Below are 19,855 nucleotides of genomic sequence, written 5' to 3'. Positions count from 1 at the left end.
GAATCAGATGGTTTTACTTTTATGCTGCCTTCATGTCCTTTTTGGAGCTTGAAAGTTTTGGACCCCATTGACTTGCATCGTATGGACTAAAACACCTCAAACATTCTTCAAAATATCTTTGTGTTAGTCATACAAGTTTGAGACACGTGAGTGTGAGAATATGAGAATATTGTCATTTTTGGATGAACTATCTTTTCAAAGTCAAGACGTTTTTACACGAAATTGGATTAAAAATGCAAAATAATCGTATTAGTATTAAAATAACAGTATTTATTTCTGTGATAACAGGATGCCACTTGCTGAATTAAATGTGTAATGAAGTCATGTCTCAACAATGTTGCATTATTTTGATTACATATGCATAATATGTATTGTTTCGCATGCTGTTACAAAAATATATTTATTTTATTTATTAATTTTACCTTTGCATGACAAACACTGTTTCACATACTATTTTACTAAATTTATCATTTTCAATGTAAAGTATACTGTGCAGTAAGCAGTATGTTTGTATTCCATTCCCAGCTTAGCCTTTTTGTCAGTTTGGTGGTGTTGAATTGAATTTGGAAATGTACTCCAGAGAAAGTTTGAAATCAGGGCTGTCTGTTGTGTTTGTGTGTAGGTGTGTGTGTGAGTGTAGGTATAGCTACATGCCACTTGCCCTGTTAATACTGCTATGGTTTTGTTATGCTGTCCATCTTTGAGGTAGACGCATTGTTCTCTATATCTATCTATCTTTCTGGATGGATGGCTTCTGTATCTCGTACCCCCTCCATAACTCCCCCCAAGGGGAACATGCTCTGAGGTTGCCATGGAGACTGGGTTGGCTTACAAGAGCCAAGTGTGTGTGTGTGAGAGAGAAACATCAGATCAGCATCTCTCACCTTGTGCATTGAACATTTGTGAAACATTCTGTTGGTGTGTAGGTTATTTTTGTTTTCTTTATCATTATCTGTGTGTGTGTGCTTTATTGTGATGAATGAGCAGTTCTGTAGCTGAAGAGATGACTTAGTGGCGTCAGTTTGAAAGATTGGCTCTGATTGGCTCAGGACACACACTGAGGACCTTGGAATGTCTATCAATAGTTTTAGTTGTGTGTGTAATTCTAAGTGTGTGTGTGTGTTTGAGTGACAAAAATGTAAAGAGGTTTTAGAAACTTAGCAGGAAACTCAGCCACTGCAGTGCTTTACATATGAACTATTTGTTTTAATGAATGGATATGTGACATGCACTAACCCATATGATGACCTCCCTGCAGGAGGATGCACGGGCCGATGCCGTGGACAGTTTGGTCAGGGACATTCAGAACACACAGTGTCTGCTGAATGTGGAGTACAGTGGAGCCGTCTGTCCGCATGTCACGCTGCAGTTCGCCGACTCAAAGGATGACGTGGGTCTGGGTTTGGTGAAAGAGGGGCTGGTAATGGTAGATGTACGGAAAGAGAAACATCTCCAGAAAATGGTGAGTGAGACCAAACCGTAACACTCTTCTACAAACACATCAGTATAAACACGTAGTAAATGTAAAGTGCAGAGTTTAAGGGGTGTTCACACAGGATACGTTCTTGCTTTCAAAAACAGCTGGATGGAGCACAATGGAATGGAAGAGAACGCAGACATATGGACACACATTATAGACCCTTTTTTTTCACGTTTTAGCAAATGAGCAGGTTTGTTGTCAGTTATCTATTATGTAGGTTAGTTGGAAACTTAGACAAATGTGAGTTACAGGGTTCCTCACAGCCATGGAAAAGCCATTTACCAATGAGGTAAATCATAAAAAGTCATGGAAATGTGTTATTCTGTGCTCAAAAACATTTCATGGGCTAGAAATTGCTCTTTGTCAGTGCGGTCTACAAATCTTTTTTTTTTTTTTTTTTTTTTTTTTTTTAACATCCCTTAACTTCCTTTGAGAGGTCCATTGTTTTAAAACTGACATTGATGCGCTGCTTAACATAAATGTTTAAACGTGACACTGCGTTCTAAAAGCACAATGCTCATGATGCAAGACGCAATACATTGGCCAAAGATGCTTGTGCATGTTCATAGACTAACAATTGAAAAATAGTGCGGATAAAATGCAAGAATGTACCCTGTATGTCTGGTCCCTTAGACTCCCAGCCACCAGTCACACTGTCTCCTGGTCAGTCGACTGGTTTCTAAGGCGCCATTAGTTATATCTGGGATGTGTTATAATCTGTATGCCCTGCAATGCACCTCGCTGTTTCACCAGCAGTTCAACACTGATCACACAGCAGGGACCCTGACAGCTGCCATTTTATACAATTATGAAGCACTGGCCATTCGTTCATCCCTTGTTAAGTCTTCACTCTACTATTATGTAACGCTTGTGCAATATCTTGAACATATTTAAAATATTGTGCCTTTGGTTGTGACCATTGTTTGTGTATACAAACACACTAGCACTCACATAGGACTTGAGAGGACTTATTCAATGGCACCCTGTCAGTGGTCAGTTTATGCATTTTCTCACAAGCTGTAACTTTGCTTTACTTAAGCAAACTTTCAAATCCATTTAATAGCTGTTAATTCATAAGCAGTTGGAAGTAAGACTCTTGATACCTTATAAGCGCTTCCCTTTTGTATGGTTCAAGAGAGATTTTAACCCCTGGAGTTTGAGTAATCCTAAGAATCACAACCAGCAGTGTATATTAGCCATCTAGAGCTCTCTTTCCATAGGTGATGTTCTGCTTGTCTCAAAAGCGGCTTGTAGATTGTATTGATCCAACCTGCCTCGTACCCCTGCTCTCAGGCAAGCTGGCATTAGATGCCTGTCTGAAGAGCTCTGGCACTTCAGTTTGTGATGGCAACATGCCACTCGTCTTTTTTTATAAACATTTATTTCGTCTCACTTTCTCCTTCATTTATTATCTTTCCCACTCATGCATACTCTTGTTCTCTTTATATTTCTCTCTCCTTCCCCTTCCCATCTTTTTTTAGCTGCTGGTTTGGCCTCCGGTGCAGCGTACTGTGTGCAGGAGGACATAGTTTGGAATTTTGCATGTATTTGTCGGTGATAGCAGTGTGATAAATTATAATCTGTAGAATTAAAGACAAAGCAGTGGATCAAACCTTTCTTTCCTTCCTAAATGAGCTATGATTTAAAAAGCTGTTAATACACCCTGATTATTTACACTGCCTTCATAATACACAGTACCATCTTACCCGTGATCCATCCCTTCCTCCGTCTCTCTCTTCTCTTTCTTTTGATATTTTATTTCTTTTAAACATATGAAGCTCTATGAAGTGCCAAGCCATGAAATCTCTTTTTGTGTACATCATCTTGGCTTCTGAAGGATGTCTGCCATGCTTAACACCTGACTTCCCAGTCACATTCACTGTGATCTAGTATAAAACGAGTCCTTGAATATCCATTCTAATGAGAGGAGGAGGGAATCTTTAAAGTAAAAGTCGGAGGGAGATACGGGAAGGTCTGCCTGAAAGGAATAGAGTAAGCAAGAGTGACAGATAAGGCCTTCAGGTTCTTTTTCTCTCTACCTGTGTGTGGATAATGCAGGCCTTCCGATAAGTGTGCTTGAGCCCCATCTGTCCTCAGGATCAATAGCTGTGTGTTAGTCACAAATCAATGTGTATTTCCCTCCCTGTGTTTGACAAACACTGCTCTTTCTGTCTATTTGTGTCAGTTCTTGTCCAGAATATCTCTTTCTGTGGTTTTCTCTCGTTCTGGGGTGCTGGATGAGATGTCGGTACTTTATCAGAAGACAGGGGATTGAAAGTAGGGCTTCTAGGGTGAAGTTTATACCAAACCAAAAAGTTACTTAAATGAAGCTGCTCTGAGGTCAGTAAATTTATGCTGCATCTGCAGGTATTACTGAAAGAACTTTAGTCTTCTCTGAGACGCCTCCGCTGATGTGCTTATAGCTTTATTCCAGAACCATGCGTGCTGCCTGCTTAGACCGCAATTACATGCATCATAGACATGCTCTTGACGTGAAGGCTGTTCCATAAGCTTAGCAGAAACATTATGGTGACTTATTAGATAACTCGTTTTGGCCAAATTCTAAGGCAGCAACTAAGGCAAGACTTTTGAAGGTTACTCTATTGCCTCCTTGAGTACTGAGGTTTGTTACCGCCACAGTAATGCAAGAACACACTCTACAGTATTTTCAGCTAGACCTGTTGTGTGTTGGTATTCAATAAGTGCTGTCTTCTGCATATCTAAGTGCGTTTCTGGCCTTTGACTTTTTATTTAATATTGAAAAGTATTAATAAAAACAGTTCAATCTAATTAAAATTGGACTTTATAACAATATTTGTGTGTGCTGTGTATTTTTATGCTTATTAGAGTATTGTGTTTTTAGCTTAGCTACATGCTGACTTTGTCATTTGAAGTTCAGTAGTTTTACAAGCTGATTACAAGCTCTCACACCAATTAGTGTTGCAGTTATAGAACAGCTCTCCAACAAGACTGTCTCCTATGACATATTCTCTTAAGGCCCAGGTATACTTCGTTTTTGTGTGTTCTGGATTGCCTTGAACCTGGTCAACCATGTTGCCTTTGTGAGTATACTCTTTTGACCACGAGCGAATACGAATGTGTGATACTTTTTTAGTAGAGTGGCCGGCTTATGCGTCGACGATGCGCACAGATGATGACTGCGTCATAGAAAATGGACCGAAACGGTCAGGCCGCGCGGACTGGATTATGACTAAATTTACGTCATGCATACTGTGCGCAGAGCGATCAGCAACATGGATGCGCCAAATATACTTTGGCCTTTAGGCATCAAGTATTGACTTGTTGATTTAAAGTGGCTAAACTCTGAACTTCATTTCAAAAAGAGTTTGCAGTTCTTTCTTTTGTTTATGTATAATGATCTTTCCTTGGAGATACTTATTAAGACTTGGAAGGTGGTCTGATGACAGCAGATGTTGTACAAACCTGTGGTGCTCTTGATGGCTTGATGAATCTAGAGCACTGTTAATACCCTTTCTCACTCATATGGGGATATTGAGCTGTGGAGTCCATATGATCATGCCCAGGGGAAGTGTATTGTTTTTATTATGGTTGTTCTGTGGTCAGGAGATGAGCTCGTCTCAGGGGAGTAGTAGTTTTAAGCACCACATATTGCAGTTTACATTTTTCAGTTTCCTTTCAACCTATTTTACTTCTTGAAAAGTCATTGTTTTGTCCTCCTTTAAGCGAATCAGACTGCCATTACCTTGTGGTATAATTGTGAAAGTATGTTATTGAAGAGAAACAGAGGTGTATGCCTGTTTTTATATATATATATGTATATATAAGTATATAGTTTTTAACATACTGTTTCACATGCATTCAAATTTTCAAACAGTAGTAGGCTATAGGGCTGGGTATTATTGTTACAGATCTCCTGATTCAGTTTAGTTCCAATTTATAAGCTCTTGATTCTGGTTTTGATTCTGATTTGGGTATATATCAGTTATCATATCCATTTTGCTTGCATATGAATAAAATTCTCTCCTAGCTGATGCCATCAATTGTACAGAGGACCTTCTAACTTGGTGCATTATGAAAAATATTAATTTTACAAAGCTATATTTTTACCCAGCCCTTGTATACTACATTGTTACATGTCCTCTGGTTGTATACTGCACATTTTGGCTAACATAGTACATAAACTTTGCATACTGTGCAATGTTTATATACTGCATACTTCAGAAACAGTAGAAGTGGTATTGCCAGTATGCTATTCTGAAAATAGCCAAAGTGGTCAGTAGTTTGGGAGTTGTTAACACTTCTTGCTGGCACTCAAGTGTTTGCTTCAACACACCTAAATCACTTGTTGGGTGGTTGACAGACACTTACTGGACATCCCATGTCCAGTCATATCATGCCTTGCTTCTGACAGCTCCATTGCCTATTAACCTTTAAATGTTAGTACTGAGCTTAAAATGTAAATTCTCTGATCTTTTGTATTAAACATACTCCCCCACACAAACAGCCCGGGACACATGCTGAATGACACGCATCACTACCTAAAAACCCTATTTCATTCCCATACCCTGTGGATTGAGCACAGTGTTGATATGGGACAGAGAACCCATTTCACCTCCAGCATCTCGGTTTAATCTTTACACTGAGATGATCAAAGTCCAAACTATTCTCTTCGATTGGTGTGCGGCCATGTCTGTGAAAGCTTTGATTTTCAGGCCCATCTGTATTACTCGGTATTATAGAGGGTTTTTAAAAACACCACCATGCTGACCATTGTCCATCAGTTCTCGCTGAGAGACAGAAAAAACTCTATCTGATACAGTCTTCAGATTGCTAAAACTCATCCACCTGAACCCACGAGAGAGAGGACTAATAATAGAGGATAAATAAATGGCTCAGAACCTGGGAAAGGAGAAGTGTGTGTGTGTGGAGTGGGGGGGTGTCGGGGATTTAGGTTTAAGTGGTTTACGAGGACTTTTTTTTTAGGTTACAAACTGGTAATTACAAGGGTATTATGCTATAAATGTGGTTTGAGGACATTTCTAGTGTCCCCATAATTCAAATTGCTTAAACATACTTAATGTGTTTTATTGAAAATGTAAAAATGCAGAAAGTTTTTTGTGAGGGTTAGGGTTAGGGGATAGAATCTATAGTTTGTACAGTATAAAAATCATTATGTCTATGGAGAGTCCTCATAATGTTAGCTGCACCAACATGTGTGTGTGTGTGTGTGTTTGTGTTTGTGTTTGTGTGTTTTGAGCTAAGTGGAGAAGTGTCTGTGGCCTTGTATCCTTTTAACACACAAAAATAGTAATGATGATGATTAGGGCTGGGTATCCCTAACTACCTCAACAATTGATGTAGTACAGAAGTTAGAATTCAGTACATTGCAAAGCATTATATCAAATCATATCCGGATTGCGATTTGAAAATGTGCCAAATGTAGAGAGAGACCCAGCCTGCCCCTGTGAGGGGATATACTGTATATAGGGGAGACTGGGGCTAGTTGTCACATGGGGAATTAGTCACATGGTCTACTGTATATCTCAGTAACAATAAGATTTGCTGAGCAAATGTGTTTTCTCTAGCAGAGGCTTTTTATTTGGGGTTGAAACACCTAGTTCAAAAGCCTCTTAAATGAGAAAATTTTTTGTGAATTATACTATCCTAGATACATTTTTACCATACAATTTTTGTTGTAGCTGTTGGCAAGCGAACATAATTATACCACACTGGCATTCATTAAAGGGATAGTTCACCCAAAAATGAAAATTCTCTCATCATTTACTCACCCTCATGCCATCCCAGATGTGTATGACTTTCTTTGTTCTGCAGAACACAAACGAAGATTTTTAGAAGAATATTTCAGCTCTGTAGGTCCTTACAATGCAAGTGAATGGGTGCCAAAATTTTCAAGCTTCAAAATGCACAAACACAGTATAAAAGTAATCCATAAGACTCAAGTGGTTAAATCCATATCTTCAGAAGTGATATGATAGGTGTGGTTGAGAAAGTTCAATATTTGAGTCGTCCTCCTTTTGTTTTTGGTGATTTGCATAGTGCCACCTACTGGACAGGGAGGAGAATGTATCAGCCCAAATGATGATGATGGGAAGGAGTGTGTGATAATGCTAAAGGTGTGTGCGTGTGAATGTAGCTCATGAGGTGCTGTGTTGCGTGTCATGGGGCGTCGGATACTTGATGGATGGAGGCTGCATTAGCTGCACTATTCTCTGCTGTCAGCAGCTGGAAGGTCCAGATGTACCTCACCATCTTTCCACGCATGATCTTACATTTTAAAGAATTATCTGCTCTTCAGCCAGCCAATTAACCCTGTCTAAATAACACACAAACACATACCAAAAAAAGAGCACACGTTAGACATCTGGCATCTTTGTGATCCTTGACTGTGATCTCATTCCCAGTACTTTGAGAAACATGTTCCCTCTTTTTTTAATATGGAAGCTCGTTGAATTCTCCCAGCTTTATTTCACAAGCCATCCATCATAATGGCAGGCTATACTGCTATGAACCAGGAACTAAGACAGTCTCTCTCTTGACTCGCCCTCTGCTGTTTCTCTTACATTTGCTCACACTCTCTGACGCATCTGTGCCTTAGTCAGTGACTCTAAATGCTTGCTGTGGCAGAAACGGTCAATATGGTTAGTGCTGTGAAGGCCTGACTGTGATGCAGCTCTTTGTGATGCTTAGAAAATGAGAGAGAGAGAAACTGCCTAGTGGCTGTAACCACCCACACGTTCACTTGTAATTGAATACATCTTCTCAAAGCGAACCACTCTGATCGCCACAATGATGATCAGAGAACGGATGAACAGATGATGAACAGAAAAGGTGGGCTTGATCAAATATCTTATAAACAATGTGCACTTAGTGATTGACTGATGTGGAATCAGCACCAAATCAATCTCGTAAAATGCTGTCATTTTTTTTTTTTTTTATGCAATCTCTATTCATGTTAATGTCCCATGTGTCATTTATTTAATAGTTTCCTGTAGTTCACTCATGTTGTGTTAATGTTTAGGTATTTTAAAGGCTTCCAATGGACTGCTAAGCCCTGCTCTGTCTAAATGCTGTGTCTTTTGTGTGTTTTAGGTGACCGAGTATCTGAATACCCAGGAATCTGCCAAAAGCGCCAGGGTAAGATAATCCCATAACCCTTTTGTCATTTAAACTCTTAATCTTCTTTTAATCTCCCCTCTGTCCACCTTTTTCCTGAACACAAATGATTTATACCGGAAGCCTGTTTTAGTTTTCTGGTCACCAGTGTTTTCTCTCACATCAGCATATGTTCTTAACAGATATTTTGATATTTACTGTATTCAGTTTGTTTAAATTGCCAAAAAAGAAGAAAAAGCATGTGGCTGCATAGTGCCAATATTTTCAGAGTAGTGATGACCATCTTTTGACAGTGCCTCACCCATCAAAGATTAAAGATCCCTTGAAATTATAATGAAAGTTTTGCTATTTTTAGTCCATATCTATTAGCTTTAAGGTAATCTGTATGCTAGTGTACCTCTAAACAGACCCTGAAAAATGTATGAATCACAATTTACTGCATTCATTTTGTCCAATCAAATGCTTTCTAGCACAAGAACGCACCCTCCCCCTCAATCTACTTAGTGCACATAGTTGCATTCTAACCTGCGATAATGATACCTTTGCAGGGCACTTCAAAGGGAGCGCAAACAATGAATTAGGGTCGTTCTAAACAGACTTTCCCATAATAATCACTTAAAAAGTGAGCTGTGAATGACCGTTATCATCTTTCAGCCATGTGATGCTCTCAGAGTGGAGGGTAATTGTCTTTAAAGGGAATAGGGAATAGGGCATAGGGACGATAACTTCTGATTGGAACGTGCCCACGGGAGTTAGACGTGAGGAAAGCGTCTGGAGTTTATTTTTAATGTAGCCGTTTTTCTGAGGTTTCTTGGGATGTACAGCTTGTGTAACTGTTCTTTTTTCTTTGTTTAGTGTATTGTGATTCAACACATTGACATGCTGTGATATTTTTTTATTTATTTTTTAAACTCACTTGTCTCTCATTCATCTGCATTGACTTGAATAACGGCTCCCACCTTATCATAAGCAAAAGCCGCGATGCGCTGTGTTTGTGGGCTGTTTAGTGTCAATTAGATGATTGTTCGGTTCTCAAGTCAGTGGATAAACTGTTGGATTCTGTATTGAGATTGCTCCTCAGTTTCTGTACCAGTTTCAGTATCTGGCAGCAGCAGTAGGGAATATGTGTGTCTGCTGCCATGTGTAAACTAAAGCCTATTGGCTGTTCAACAAGTCCCTCCCCAACTACTTGTTTCAGTAGGAAATATGTCAACAGGCCTCAACTTCACGGGGACTTTAAGGAGTGGGTAGATTACATGAAGCAATGGCCCAGGGTTCATTACCTTGATATCATTAACTACTTTGAGTTGCTATGACAGCTTACAACTGAACAAGTTGAGCCTGAACTAATTTTCACTCCAACTAACACTTAAAATGGTTGTTGTTCTCCATTTGGATGACTCTTTTTAGTTGTTTTTACATGCTGCTTATGGAGACCAGTACCGGTCTAGAAAAAGCAGCAATCTGAGTTATCATTGTGGCATTCTGCGGTTAAATATTTCTGTTTAATGACTTCTAAACTGTATAGTTGACAACTCTCCCAGGCAACCAATATCCAATGTAGCTGTGCAAGTTTCATGATTCTCGTATCACTTCACGGTCTCTCTTTCTTCCATTGTCTTTGGCTACTAACCAATCATTGACCAATCAGAATTGAGTACTCTAGAATGTAATAAAACATAACAGTCGTGTAATAAGCAGGGTAACGGGCAGTCTGACAGTATTTTCTTGAAGTCACCCTGTCGGGGTATATTTTGCATAATCACCAGCTGACTGTACATAATCCCGTACTTATGCCGTTCCTTTCCTTTTCGCTGCTTGTCTGTATGTTACATCGCCAGAGGTGGATGGCTTATTGTCTTTTTTTTGCACAGGAGTTCTGTTTTCAGAATTGGCATTTGCTCCCACAGCCAGCTTTACACTACCTGAAAACATCATTTTGTGTGGCGTGGTGAAGGTAAAACATGGTCATTTGGCTTAAACACAGCTCCCCATCACAGGCCAATGACTAGTTAATAAAACTGGAGCAGAAGAGAGAACCATGCCAACCCAAGAGCTTGATGATGATGTCCCTGCTAACAACGGCACTAATTATCATAGCCGCTAATTAACTGTGATTCTCTCCGAGTTAACAGCTGAACACACACATAACGGCAGCAAATCAGAGAAAAAAGATAAAAGCCTCTGTGTGGCATATAAAATGATTTCCCATCTTCCCTAAGAATCTCTGAAGCTGAAATGATCCACCATCATGTACATGAAACATTTAGCGGGAAAGTGTTCCAGTGCTTTATGTGGCAAAGCCAATGTAAAAAAGGTTGTGTTGGAATTTGTCCGAGGTAAAGCCTTCACACATAACTGCATTTGAAGGGACTGTTTTGAAAAAGAACTGTAAACGACTGTTCACCTCGTTATTACTGAGGTGTGGTGATATTACAGACCAGCTTGTGTTTTAATGATCCTCTGTACACACCGGCCATCTGGCCGTCAGTCTCACAGATACATGGGCAGAAATGCTTATCAAGATTTATTTATGGTGAATCAGTGCTGTCAAATAACCTTTTTTTTTTTTTTTTTTTTTTTTTGCGCTTTTGCTTTTGCTGCTTAATAATGTTTCATTGAAATTTTATTTAGAGGTGGGGTGGGGGCGGGTGTCTAATGCTTGAATATTTTTACTTTATAATACATTTTTTAGGAGCTACTATTTAATGTATCTTTTTATAATTTTTCCATTTAATTTTCAGCTCAACATTTGGCGTTACGGAGATTTTCGTGATGACGACGCAGATGAATTTGGGTACAGACGCTAAGGTGCCATTCCAACGACCTTGTGGAAGACCAGATGCATTTGCAGAGAGCGCAATACACACTTAAAATCATGAAAAAATCGCAAGAAAACACCAGTATGCTTTTATTTTTTTATTTTATTTTTTTTATTTTGAACATTTGCATATTTCCGTTGTTTTTATATATATATATATATATATATATATATATATATATATATATATTCTGTGCATATCCTCTCTTCTGCCCAAGGACTTTGTTTCTTTTCCATGTTTTTTTTTTTTTTTTTTTTTTTAAGCAAGTAGGCTATGGAAAATCTGCCTGTATCTGTTTCAAATATGACCAATTTATTTACCTTAAATTTACACATGTTAGCCAATCATCTGTTCTTTTCTTTTTTTCATGTGAATTATTTGCCAATCACCAGCTGTCTAACCCCATCATAGCAAATCTGTTCTGCCCAATCAGATTTCTATGTTTGAGGTCTAGAAATGTTTTTTAAATGAGGGGGATGCACAGAGCAACTATGAACTCAACAGCTTGCTGAGAAAACACCTCTCTAATTATGAGATAAGATTCTGTATTTCAATATGTATTTTCTTGTTTTATTTTATTTTTTAAAGTTAGATACAAAACTAATCAAGGGATCTTACTTGTGTATTTTTGTCTCTGATGTGATCTGAGTGTTCAGTGGCATTTATGGGCGTTTGTGTAGGAAGTGTTTTCTCTGTTTTCTGTGGCAAAAGAAAAGCTGCCAGCACCTTTACAAGCGTCTTTCGGCCTCCTCTGTGAGGTTTACTTAACGGTCATCATTTCTTTTCCCGCTCTTGCTCGCCATTACAGAAACAGTGTTTGAATTTGTACCCTTCTGAGGTAAACCCTGTCATTGTATTTAAATCTGATCAATAAAAATGAGCAAAGTGTCATGTTGTCTGACTGGTTATGATTGATGTTGACAGCCATTTTAAGAACATTATAAAATGTATAGTTTTGGTCCTGGATGCTGATTAATACAGCATTCCACCTGTGCTGATATACACGGTATGGTAACAGCTCTGACACGACTAGCTACTGTGTATGACTGCGTAAACTCATACAAAATTTAAATTCTGTCAATTTATTCTCCATGTCATTCCAAAAATAGTCATAAAATATAAGTATCCCAAAAGTATCATAAAATACCTTTCAACCTGAAATTTGTCTTCTTTTTTTTTTCAGTTTAGATCCTGACATCCCTCGCATGTTCATGATCACTGTGAGAGAAGCTCGTTCACAGTATCTCACATATTCACGCGAGGACTTGTTAAATTAGCACTAAAAACAACAAGTTCTCATGAGTCACTTTATTAAATATAACATTTTATAAAAGCATTAATGAATGAAAGGCACAGTATATTAGGAATATAATCATGGCTGAAGGGGTTACAGTGCATCATGCCTAACAACGCACTTTAGCTGTGACTATTCACAATATAGCACTGCCTCTTTTATTGCTCTATAATTATAGTATCATAAGGTAATACACCCTAGTTTATGTAGAATGTAGCATGTTCTTTGAATAGGACACCAATTACAAGTTGATGTACTGTCAATTCACTGTATTAAGCATATCAAAGCACAGTGCACAAGATTTAAATGGAATTTTTGTGTTTTGTAATGGAGGCGGTGTAATAAGTGTAAGAATGTCCAAGGATGTATTTTTAATGAGCCGAGAGCATGTCTCTACCTCAAAGGCTTTTGGAGACAAAGTGAAACTTAATAATTCAAATCTCCAAATATGTTTAAAACCACATTTTGTTTCCAAGCAGTGAAAGTTCCACCCAGTAACTCTGATCTAGTACTAAAACCGCAGTCAGTGAATACAGATTCACTTGAGGAATCACCTGCATTTGATGCTTTAGCCGAAAAGCCCACTTCTCTGCCGGGAAAACACAGTTAAAACACTCTTCAACTCTCTAATAACCTGTAAAAGCCTCCATGTTTTGCCCAAAGCAACATAAGGTATTTATTAGCTTACTAAGAAAGGCTTTCTGATGAAATTATGGCAGAATGTAGTTTTGTAATGTTTGTTAATGTCAAAGTCTCCTCAGATGTCTGCTTCATGGTTGCACGATGTGGTTTTTTAGCTTGATTACATCCTAGAATAGAGTCTACACACTACATTCTAGTTAATGAGCTCTAACTTGGATGTTCAGAGAATATTTTTTTGGCCTTCAACACACTTTTTTGGCCTTCATCTCCACTTCAGGTCTCATCCTTAGTCCTTAGTGAATCCATTAACATTCAGTTTGCTTCATGTTCGATTTACTGACCTACAACTAAATATATTTTACCTTTTTTTTTTTTTTTTTTTTCTGGCAGTTCAGCTCAGTTCCTGAGTTTGATAGTCAAAAAAAGCAGACATTCAGGCTCTTAAAGGAAATGCATGTTCAACCATGAACCTCAGGTGCAGTGAGTTATTTCAGTTTGAGAAGGTCTGAGTGGTGTTACTTTCTGAAGTGTAACCTGAATTGGCTGAAACAGGCTGTTAGGGACACTGAAAACAAAAACCTGCAGAGAAACACCAGTGCTGCCAAGTACCTCAAGAATGAGTATACTCGCCTAAAACCTCGAAAAATGAGCTGCATTTAATACAAGTTATCTAGAGTAGACATCTGTGGCATTTTGTAAATAACCACAGAAAACAATTTAACTTCAGTTTGAAAAACTTTGTGTATAAAATATTTTTGTTTGTCAAAAGTTGTGTACAATAATCCATGGGGCAAGGCATTGCACCAGGATAAACGTTAAATATATACTATACTATACAAATAAAAATTACCTAAGCTTGATTTAACTTTTGTTTAAAAAAACTAAATCTCAATATTCTCTCTTTGCACAGTCAAACAGACAAGTTATAGCCAGTGCTGAAGCCTTTTACCGAACAGAAATTAGCATAAATAATTCTGATTCAAACTATTGACCAGCATCATCCAATCACTGTTAACCATGTTCAAATAAAATTTAGCATAGTAAATTCTGAAGCTAGGTACTGTTTACCATTATCCCATGCCTGCCTACCACGTTGAGTGGTCCAAATATCATCTACAGTCTGAAACTGAACTTTTGGTTGGATGTTAGGAGTGAATGAACTTAGCTGCATAGGAAAGCCATAGGATGCTTCCTTGCTCTCTATTTAGTAAATGACTTTACCGCCAGTGTGCTGTCTGTCTGCAATGGTCTCAGAACAGTTTGAAATGCACCTTAGTTTCATCCTAACTCCATATAAAGCCACTGAAAACTAAATTTTTCAGCTTTTGGATGAACCCATTGATTCTCAATGTGATAATGCACAGTGAATATAGGGTTTCTAAGGAAAAATAGCCCTATAGTCCACGTCCGTGGTCATTGTGTTTAACAGCGTGCCATTTCGCAATAAATTTATGAAATTTTCAAAATGGCATATCGGATGAAACTAGAGACTCTAGTATTTTGACTCAAACAGGTTTCAATGTAAAAACTTAATGAGGTTTCTTACCAAATGTTTTGTTGCCGTTTCTCCCAAAGACAAACTCTGCAGAGATTGGGGTCAAGTTGTTTTGTCACATGACTCACTGTTTAATGACTCTCTTTAATGACAGCCCAATGTGTTCTGAACTGAGATCAGTGGGTTTAAATAAAATAAAATTATGCATTGCGTATAGCAAAGACAAAACACGCAGTCCACGCATGAGGACGCGGGGTCGCACAAAGTTAACTTTGAACCCTGTTTGACCAGGCACCCTGAACTCTGTACCTGCAAACAGGGCAAGCTGCATTTATGATGCTCTCTCCTGTATGTCTTCTGCATATGTCTTGGTAACCTCCAGTTGCTTAGGAGAGGCGTGTGTGAGTACCAACACCACAGAGAGGAACTGAAGAGCAAGAGAGTGGAAATTGGGTAGAGGGCACCTTTAATGGAGACAGTATAAGAGGATTTCTGCCTTTGACAGCCATGTGCCTCACACTGTGAGGCAGATTGGACAGCACGAGGAGTCCACAATCATTCTTATTCACCATGGCACCAAGTATTAAAAACTATATCCTGGATGAATGTAAAAAAAATAACATGGACCAGTCATCGTATATGTGAATGTAATTACACTGGTTTACTTATGAATGTTGGAACATTAAAGTCAGTTGAATCATGTTGGATTCTCATTAGCTGAGCTCCACAGAGACAATAAGAGGAATGATAAAGAGTGTAATTATCTACTGAGTGCCAGTTAGCATAGATTCACTCTCATTCTCCTCTTAATGAAAGCTACAAGCCCACAAACCTGAGAACATTGGCTTTGCTCGAACCCCAAGTGAGCTGTCAGAATTTTTAGGTTTCTTAAGCATGATAATGACACACAATCTCTTCCAAAGAGTAGGTAGCAGAACTAACCTGTCTTTTATGATACATCGTTATGGCCACATACTAATGGGTAATTCACACAGGTGTGGTATTGTATTTTGTTTAATTTTTTTGCTTTAACCTTTGCTGTTGTGCTGCGCCTCGCTGTTTCTTTAGCGTCTTGCACCATGAGCATCACGTTTTTAAGATGCTTTGTCAAGTAAATTTTTTTTATTTATTTTTTTTTTACACGTAGTAGAGTAGATAAATTTAAATAAGTAAAATGTATTAATTTACTAAAAACTGACTAATTCACCCAATATTTTGATTTGCTATGCATGTTTATTATAAGAGTATGGAGTTGTTAGCTTAGCAGTATGATAATGTCAAACTCAATTGGAATTCATTGTGATAGCAGTTCTAATGAAAAGCTATATTGGTGTTTGCAGGAGTGACTCTTTTAACTTTTGAGGCTCCATTTGGTTAGGATGCTGCCTTAGAGGGTTGTTTTCTATGTAGGCAGTGAAACTGCTCATTAGGGTTTAGTAAAGATCTGTAGTGTTTAAATCATCTTTTTTTCTAATCCCCAAATTTTCTGTTTACTAACACTGAGTGAGCCCCTGTCTCTGTGGACTTGTTATCTAGAACTCCGATATCTTACTGTCATGCTACAGTATGATAGAGGGACAAATAAGTTAGCTTGCCTGGTATAATAATTTTTCTGATTTCTTTATCCATCAGTTGATGTCATGAGTTTAATGGCATGACTAAATGTGATCACTGTGGCAATCAAGAGATGCCATGACACCGCTCTAAACTTATCAGATTAAGTGTTCACAGTTGTGCTAACAGAGAGGAGGGTGTCTCCGTAGCAACGCGGCACAGTGGGAGGCAGATATGAACTACAGGTTTCTGCTAACTCTGTTGCTACGGTAACATCAGGTGATTCTATAATTATCCCTGCTGTAACGATGGTCTTAGAATCCATGGCCTTTCGACCACATCTGACTCTCAAGATTCTCTGTCTGTCTTTTTCATTCTTAAAGGGATAGTTCACCCAAAAGTGATGATTCTGTCATCATTTACTTGAGTCATTTTCTTACAAACCCATTTACTTACTGCTGTGAAAAAGAAAAGATGTTTAAAAAAAATCACTGCTCTCAGCAATACAGTGGAAGTGGATGGGGATCAGGGGCTGTCAAGCTCCAAAAAGGAGCATCATAAATGTAGTCCATGCAACTCATGTACTATATTCCAAGTTTTATGAAGCCATATGACAGCTTTGTTTGAGGAACAGAAGGGAAAATCTTGCTTAACTGCTGTGGTCACCATTCACTTTCATTGTAAGGAAAAGAGCAGCTTGGACATTCAGCTGTAAAGAACTCATTTTATGTACCACAAAAGAAAGTCAGTTTCATTTTTCCAAAAGGGTGAGTAAATGATGACAGTAGTTTTTTTTTAGTTTTTTTTTTATTATTTATTTATTTATTTTTTTCATTTATTGGGTAAACTCCCCCTTTAAACACACAGATCTCTCTGTTCATACAGGCTGCTGGTGGTTTCCAGTTTAATATCCTTATCTGCTCTCTGATAACGCATCAGAGCATCAAATTAAAGTGATCCTCTACTGTGTTTATCCACACCATCTTCTGACTGCAGGCCCTGATTAATAACTGAGAGATTGAAGGAAGAAAGAATAAATGAAGCGTAGATTATTATTCTTTTGAACAGAAGCCCTAAAACAAAAATCAACACTGAAGAAAAAAAAAAAAAAAAGATGTACTTTCATGTTTGCCTACTTACCAATCGTCCAAAAACTGACATAAATAAATGAGAGATTCTCCCTACTCATTCTCTCTCTCTCTCTCTCTCTCTCTCTCTCTCTCTCTCTCTCTCGTGCACGCTTTTTCCTTCCCTGTAACTTATAAATGTAACACCATCAGCATCTCACAACCACTCCAGTGCGCACTGGGAGATTACAGGGAGTTTTGCTTTGTTGTTTTTGGCGAAGATCCATCGCAATCTTGTGCATGTAATCAGGAAGCGGGTAATCTCCTAAAATTGGAGATGCTGATGGTGACCAGGATTATATCTCCTGTTTGTGACATGAATCTGTCTCTTCTGCTACCCCTTGCCATTTGTTGCGCATATATTAGCCTTTATGTGATTGATTGAATTATTTCATTATTTGTGATAATCTCCTCAAACCGCCTGTAGGTTGGCTGAATAGAAATGACTCCGTGGAGCATATCTAATTGCCCTAATTAGCATATGCAGATGAGCCCGTTATCTTGTGTACAGAGTGTTGCTTATGGTAAACACAGGGCTAATCACTTTAACGAATTTAGCTGTTTAAATGCTGGTAATTGTGCATTGTTTAAACAGATGGGCTCGGTTTTCGCAAGCGTTCAGACAGGAAATGGTGGGATGAGTGTTCTCCAATCAGATCCTTCTTTTCCCCATCATTGACACCCAGGGAAGCCCTCTAATTACCCAGGTTTAGTCTAACTGTACCCCCTTCCGCAAGAAAACATGTCAATGAACTCTCCATGTCTTCTACAGATCTGTTAAAATTGTGCTGGTTTTGTATTTATCTTCCCAAAGTTGTCAAGATCCATTCTGTATTCCCCCATGCTGTTCTTTAGGCCACTTTGATGTATTTGGAGACTTATATATCTCTGTTCATTCATCCAAATCCCTGTCTTTATGTCGCATATCACCAGCATCGACTATAAAACTGGACTCTTAAAAGAAGCAATGGACCTTGACAGTCCAGTCCTCTTTTGGGAGTCAAGGACACACATGTAAGGTTGTCATGTTGAAACATGTGACGACATCATCCGAGGCTGTGAAAAGACTAGCCAGCAGCAAGCACGAAAGCCCAGAGCATAATGTTCCTGATTTCAAGACAAAACCGAAATAAAACAAGGTTACTAACTTACATGTTTGTGAGTACATGTCAGTTGTTACACCAAAGGTTTAACTATTTCGTCATGTCTCCAGAGATCCCTTAGGTCATGCACACTCCTACACTGTGACTGCCACCTTGAAAAAGTTTATGTAACAGCTGACTTTTTATGTAACCTGAATGGAATCAGTGCTGGCTAGTGTGAAAACTAGACTAAATAAATAAAAACTGCACTACTACCGTGGCAGTTTGTGTCTTGCTATGAAACTAAAACTAAACTTATGTCTTTTCATTTCCCCAGTGAATGCAGAGCTGATAAAATTCCCATCATGCTCTCACGGTTTTGCTCTGTGAGGACTTGAGGTGTTTTCACAAACACATCGATCTTTTATACGAAAACTCTTTCTATTCTCTTATTTCGGTATCTCTCAGAAGTAAAAAGCAAAGAGCTTATAGAAGAGTTCAAACTACAGCATCCTCTAGAATTGTATATTGACTTTACCGCCATCACATAGAGCATATCATTGCATATGTCATTAGAGAAGTTCTTAGCATGATTTATAGATGATGAAGCTCCATGCTCTCTTGTAGAGTGTGGGGTATAAATCATCTACCCTTCTCTCCCAAAGAGCACTCAATGGAAATGCTCTTTAGAGGCTTCAGGACATACCATGTTAAGGTGCTTTGACTGCAACATTTTGAGATACACCATTAAGACCAGTGGGGTATTAATTATATACAGAATTCAGAGTATTTTAAATATATTAACACATATGCACGCATTAAGTGCGTGTGTAGCTAAAGAGGTGACATGAAGCCTCATTCATACACTGGGGAAATGACACAAGTGTTTTTTCATGTACATTTTTTATGCATAATGGTACTCTGAGTAGCTCCAGGGCTGTCAAACAGTTTAGCTTCAGTGCAGATGGCGGTTTCAGTGTGTTCAGGGTAGGCGTCTTGCTTTGCTTCACAGTAAACTTTCCCTTTCCCCAGGATATCCTGCTAATGTGTGAATGAGGTTCCGTGTAGAGAGTTTGTCAAAGTACGGTATCCTTTACCACACCTTAGCAATGTGTTGTTGTTGGGTTGTATCATAATGATGACTGTGGTTTGGTATATTAGCACCCTTTTTGACATGTCAAATATTCAAAGCATCTATCTCACACTCTTAAGTGAAATCAGATGACATGCTAAGTAAATGTGG

The 19,855-nt window shown here is 38.4% G+C and overlaps 1 protein-coding gene across 1 annotated transcript in view; it reads left to right on the top strand.

The window, feature by feature from the left end:
- Positions 1-12,306, top strand: part of LOC127436756 (staphylococcal nuclease domain-containing protein 1) — a 247,121-nt gene extending 234,815 nt beyond the window's left edge. The window contains exons 22-24 of the mRNA XM_051691102.1: positions 1,259-1,462; positions 8,573-8,617; positions 11,341-12,306. Coding sequence (XP_051547062.1) covers positions 1,259-1,462; positions 8,573-8,617; positions 11,341-11,406 — 315 coding nt within the window. The 3' untranslated portion in view covers positions 11,407-12,306. The remainder of the gene's footprint in view (positions 1-1,258; positions 1,463-8,572; positions 8,618-11,340) is intronic.
- The last annotated feature ends 7,549 nt before the right edge of the window (positions 12,307-19,855 follow it).

The sequence above is a fragment of the Myxocyprinus asiaticus genome, chromosome 47, assembly GCF_019703515.2.
Source record: "Myxocyprinus asiaticus isolate MX2 ecotype Aquarium Trade chromosome 47, UBuf_Myxa_2, whole genome shotgun sequence".
Taxonomy (NCBI): Eukaryota; Metazoa; Chordata; class Actinopteri; order Cypriniformes; family Catostomidae; genus Myxocyprinus; species Myxocyprinus asiaticus.
This window is presented reverse-complemented; position numbering and strand designations above follow the sequence as displayed.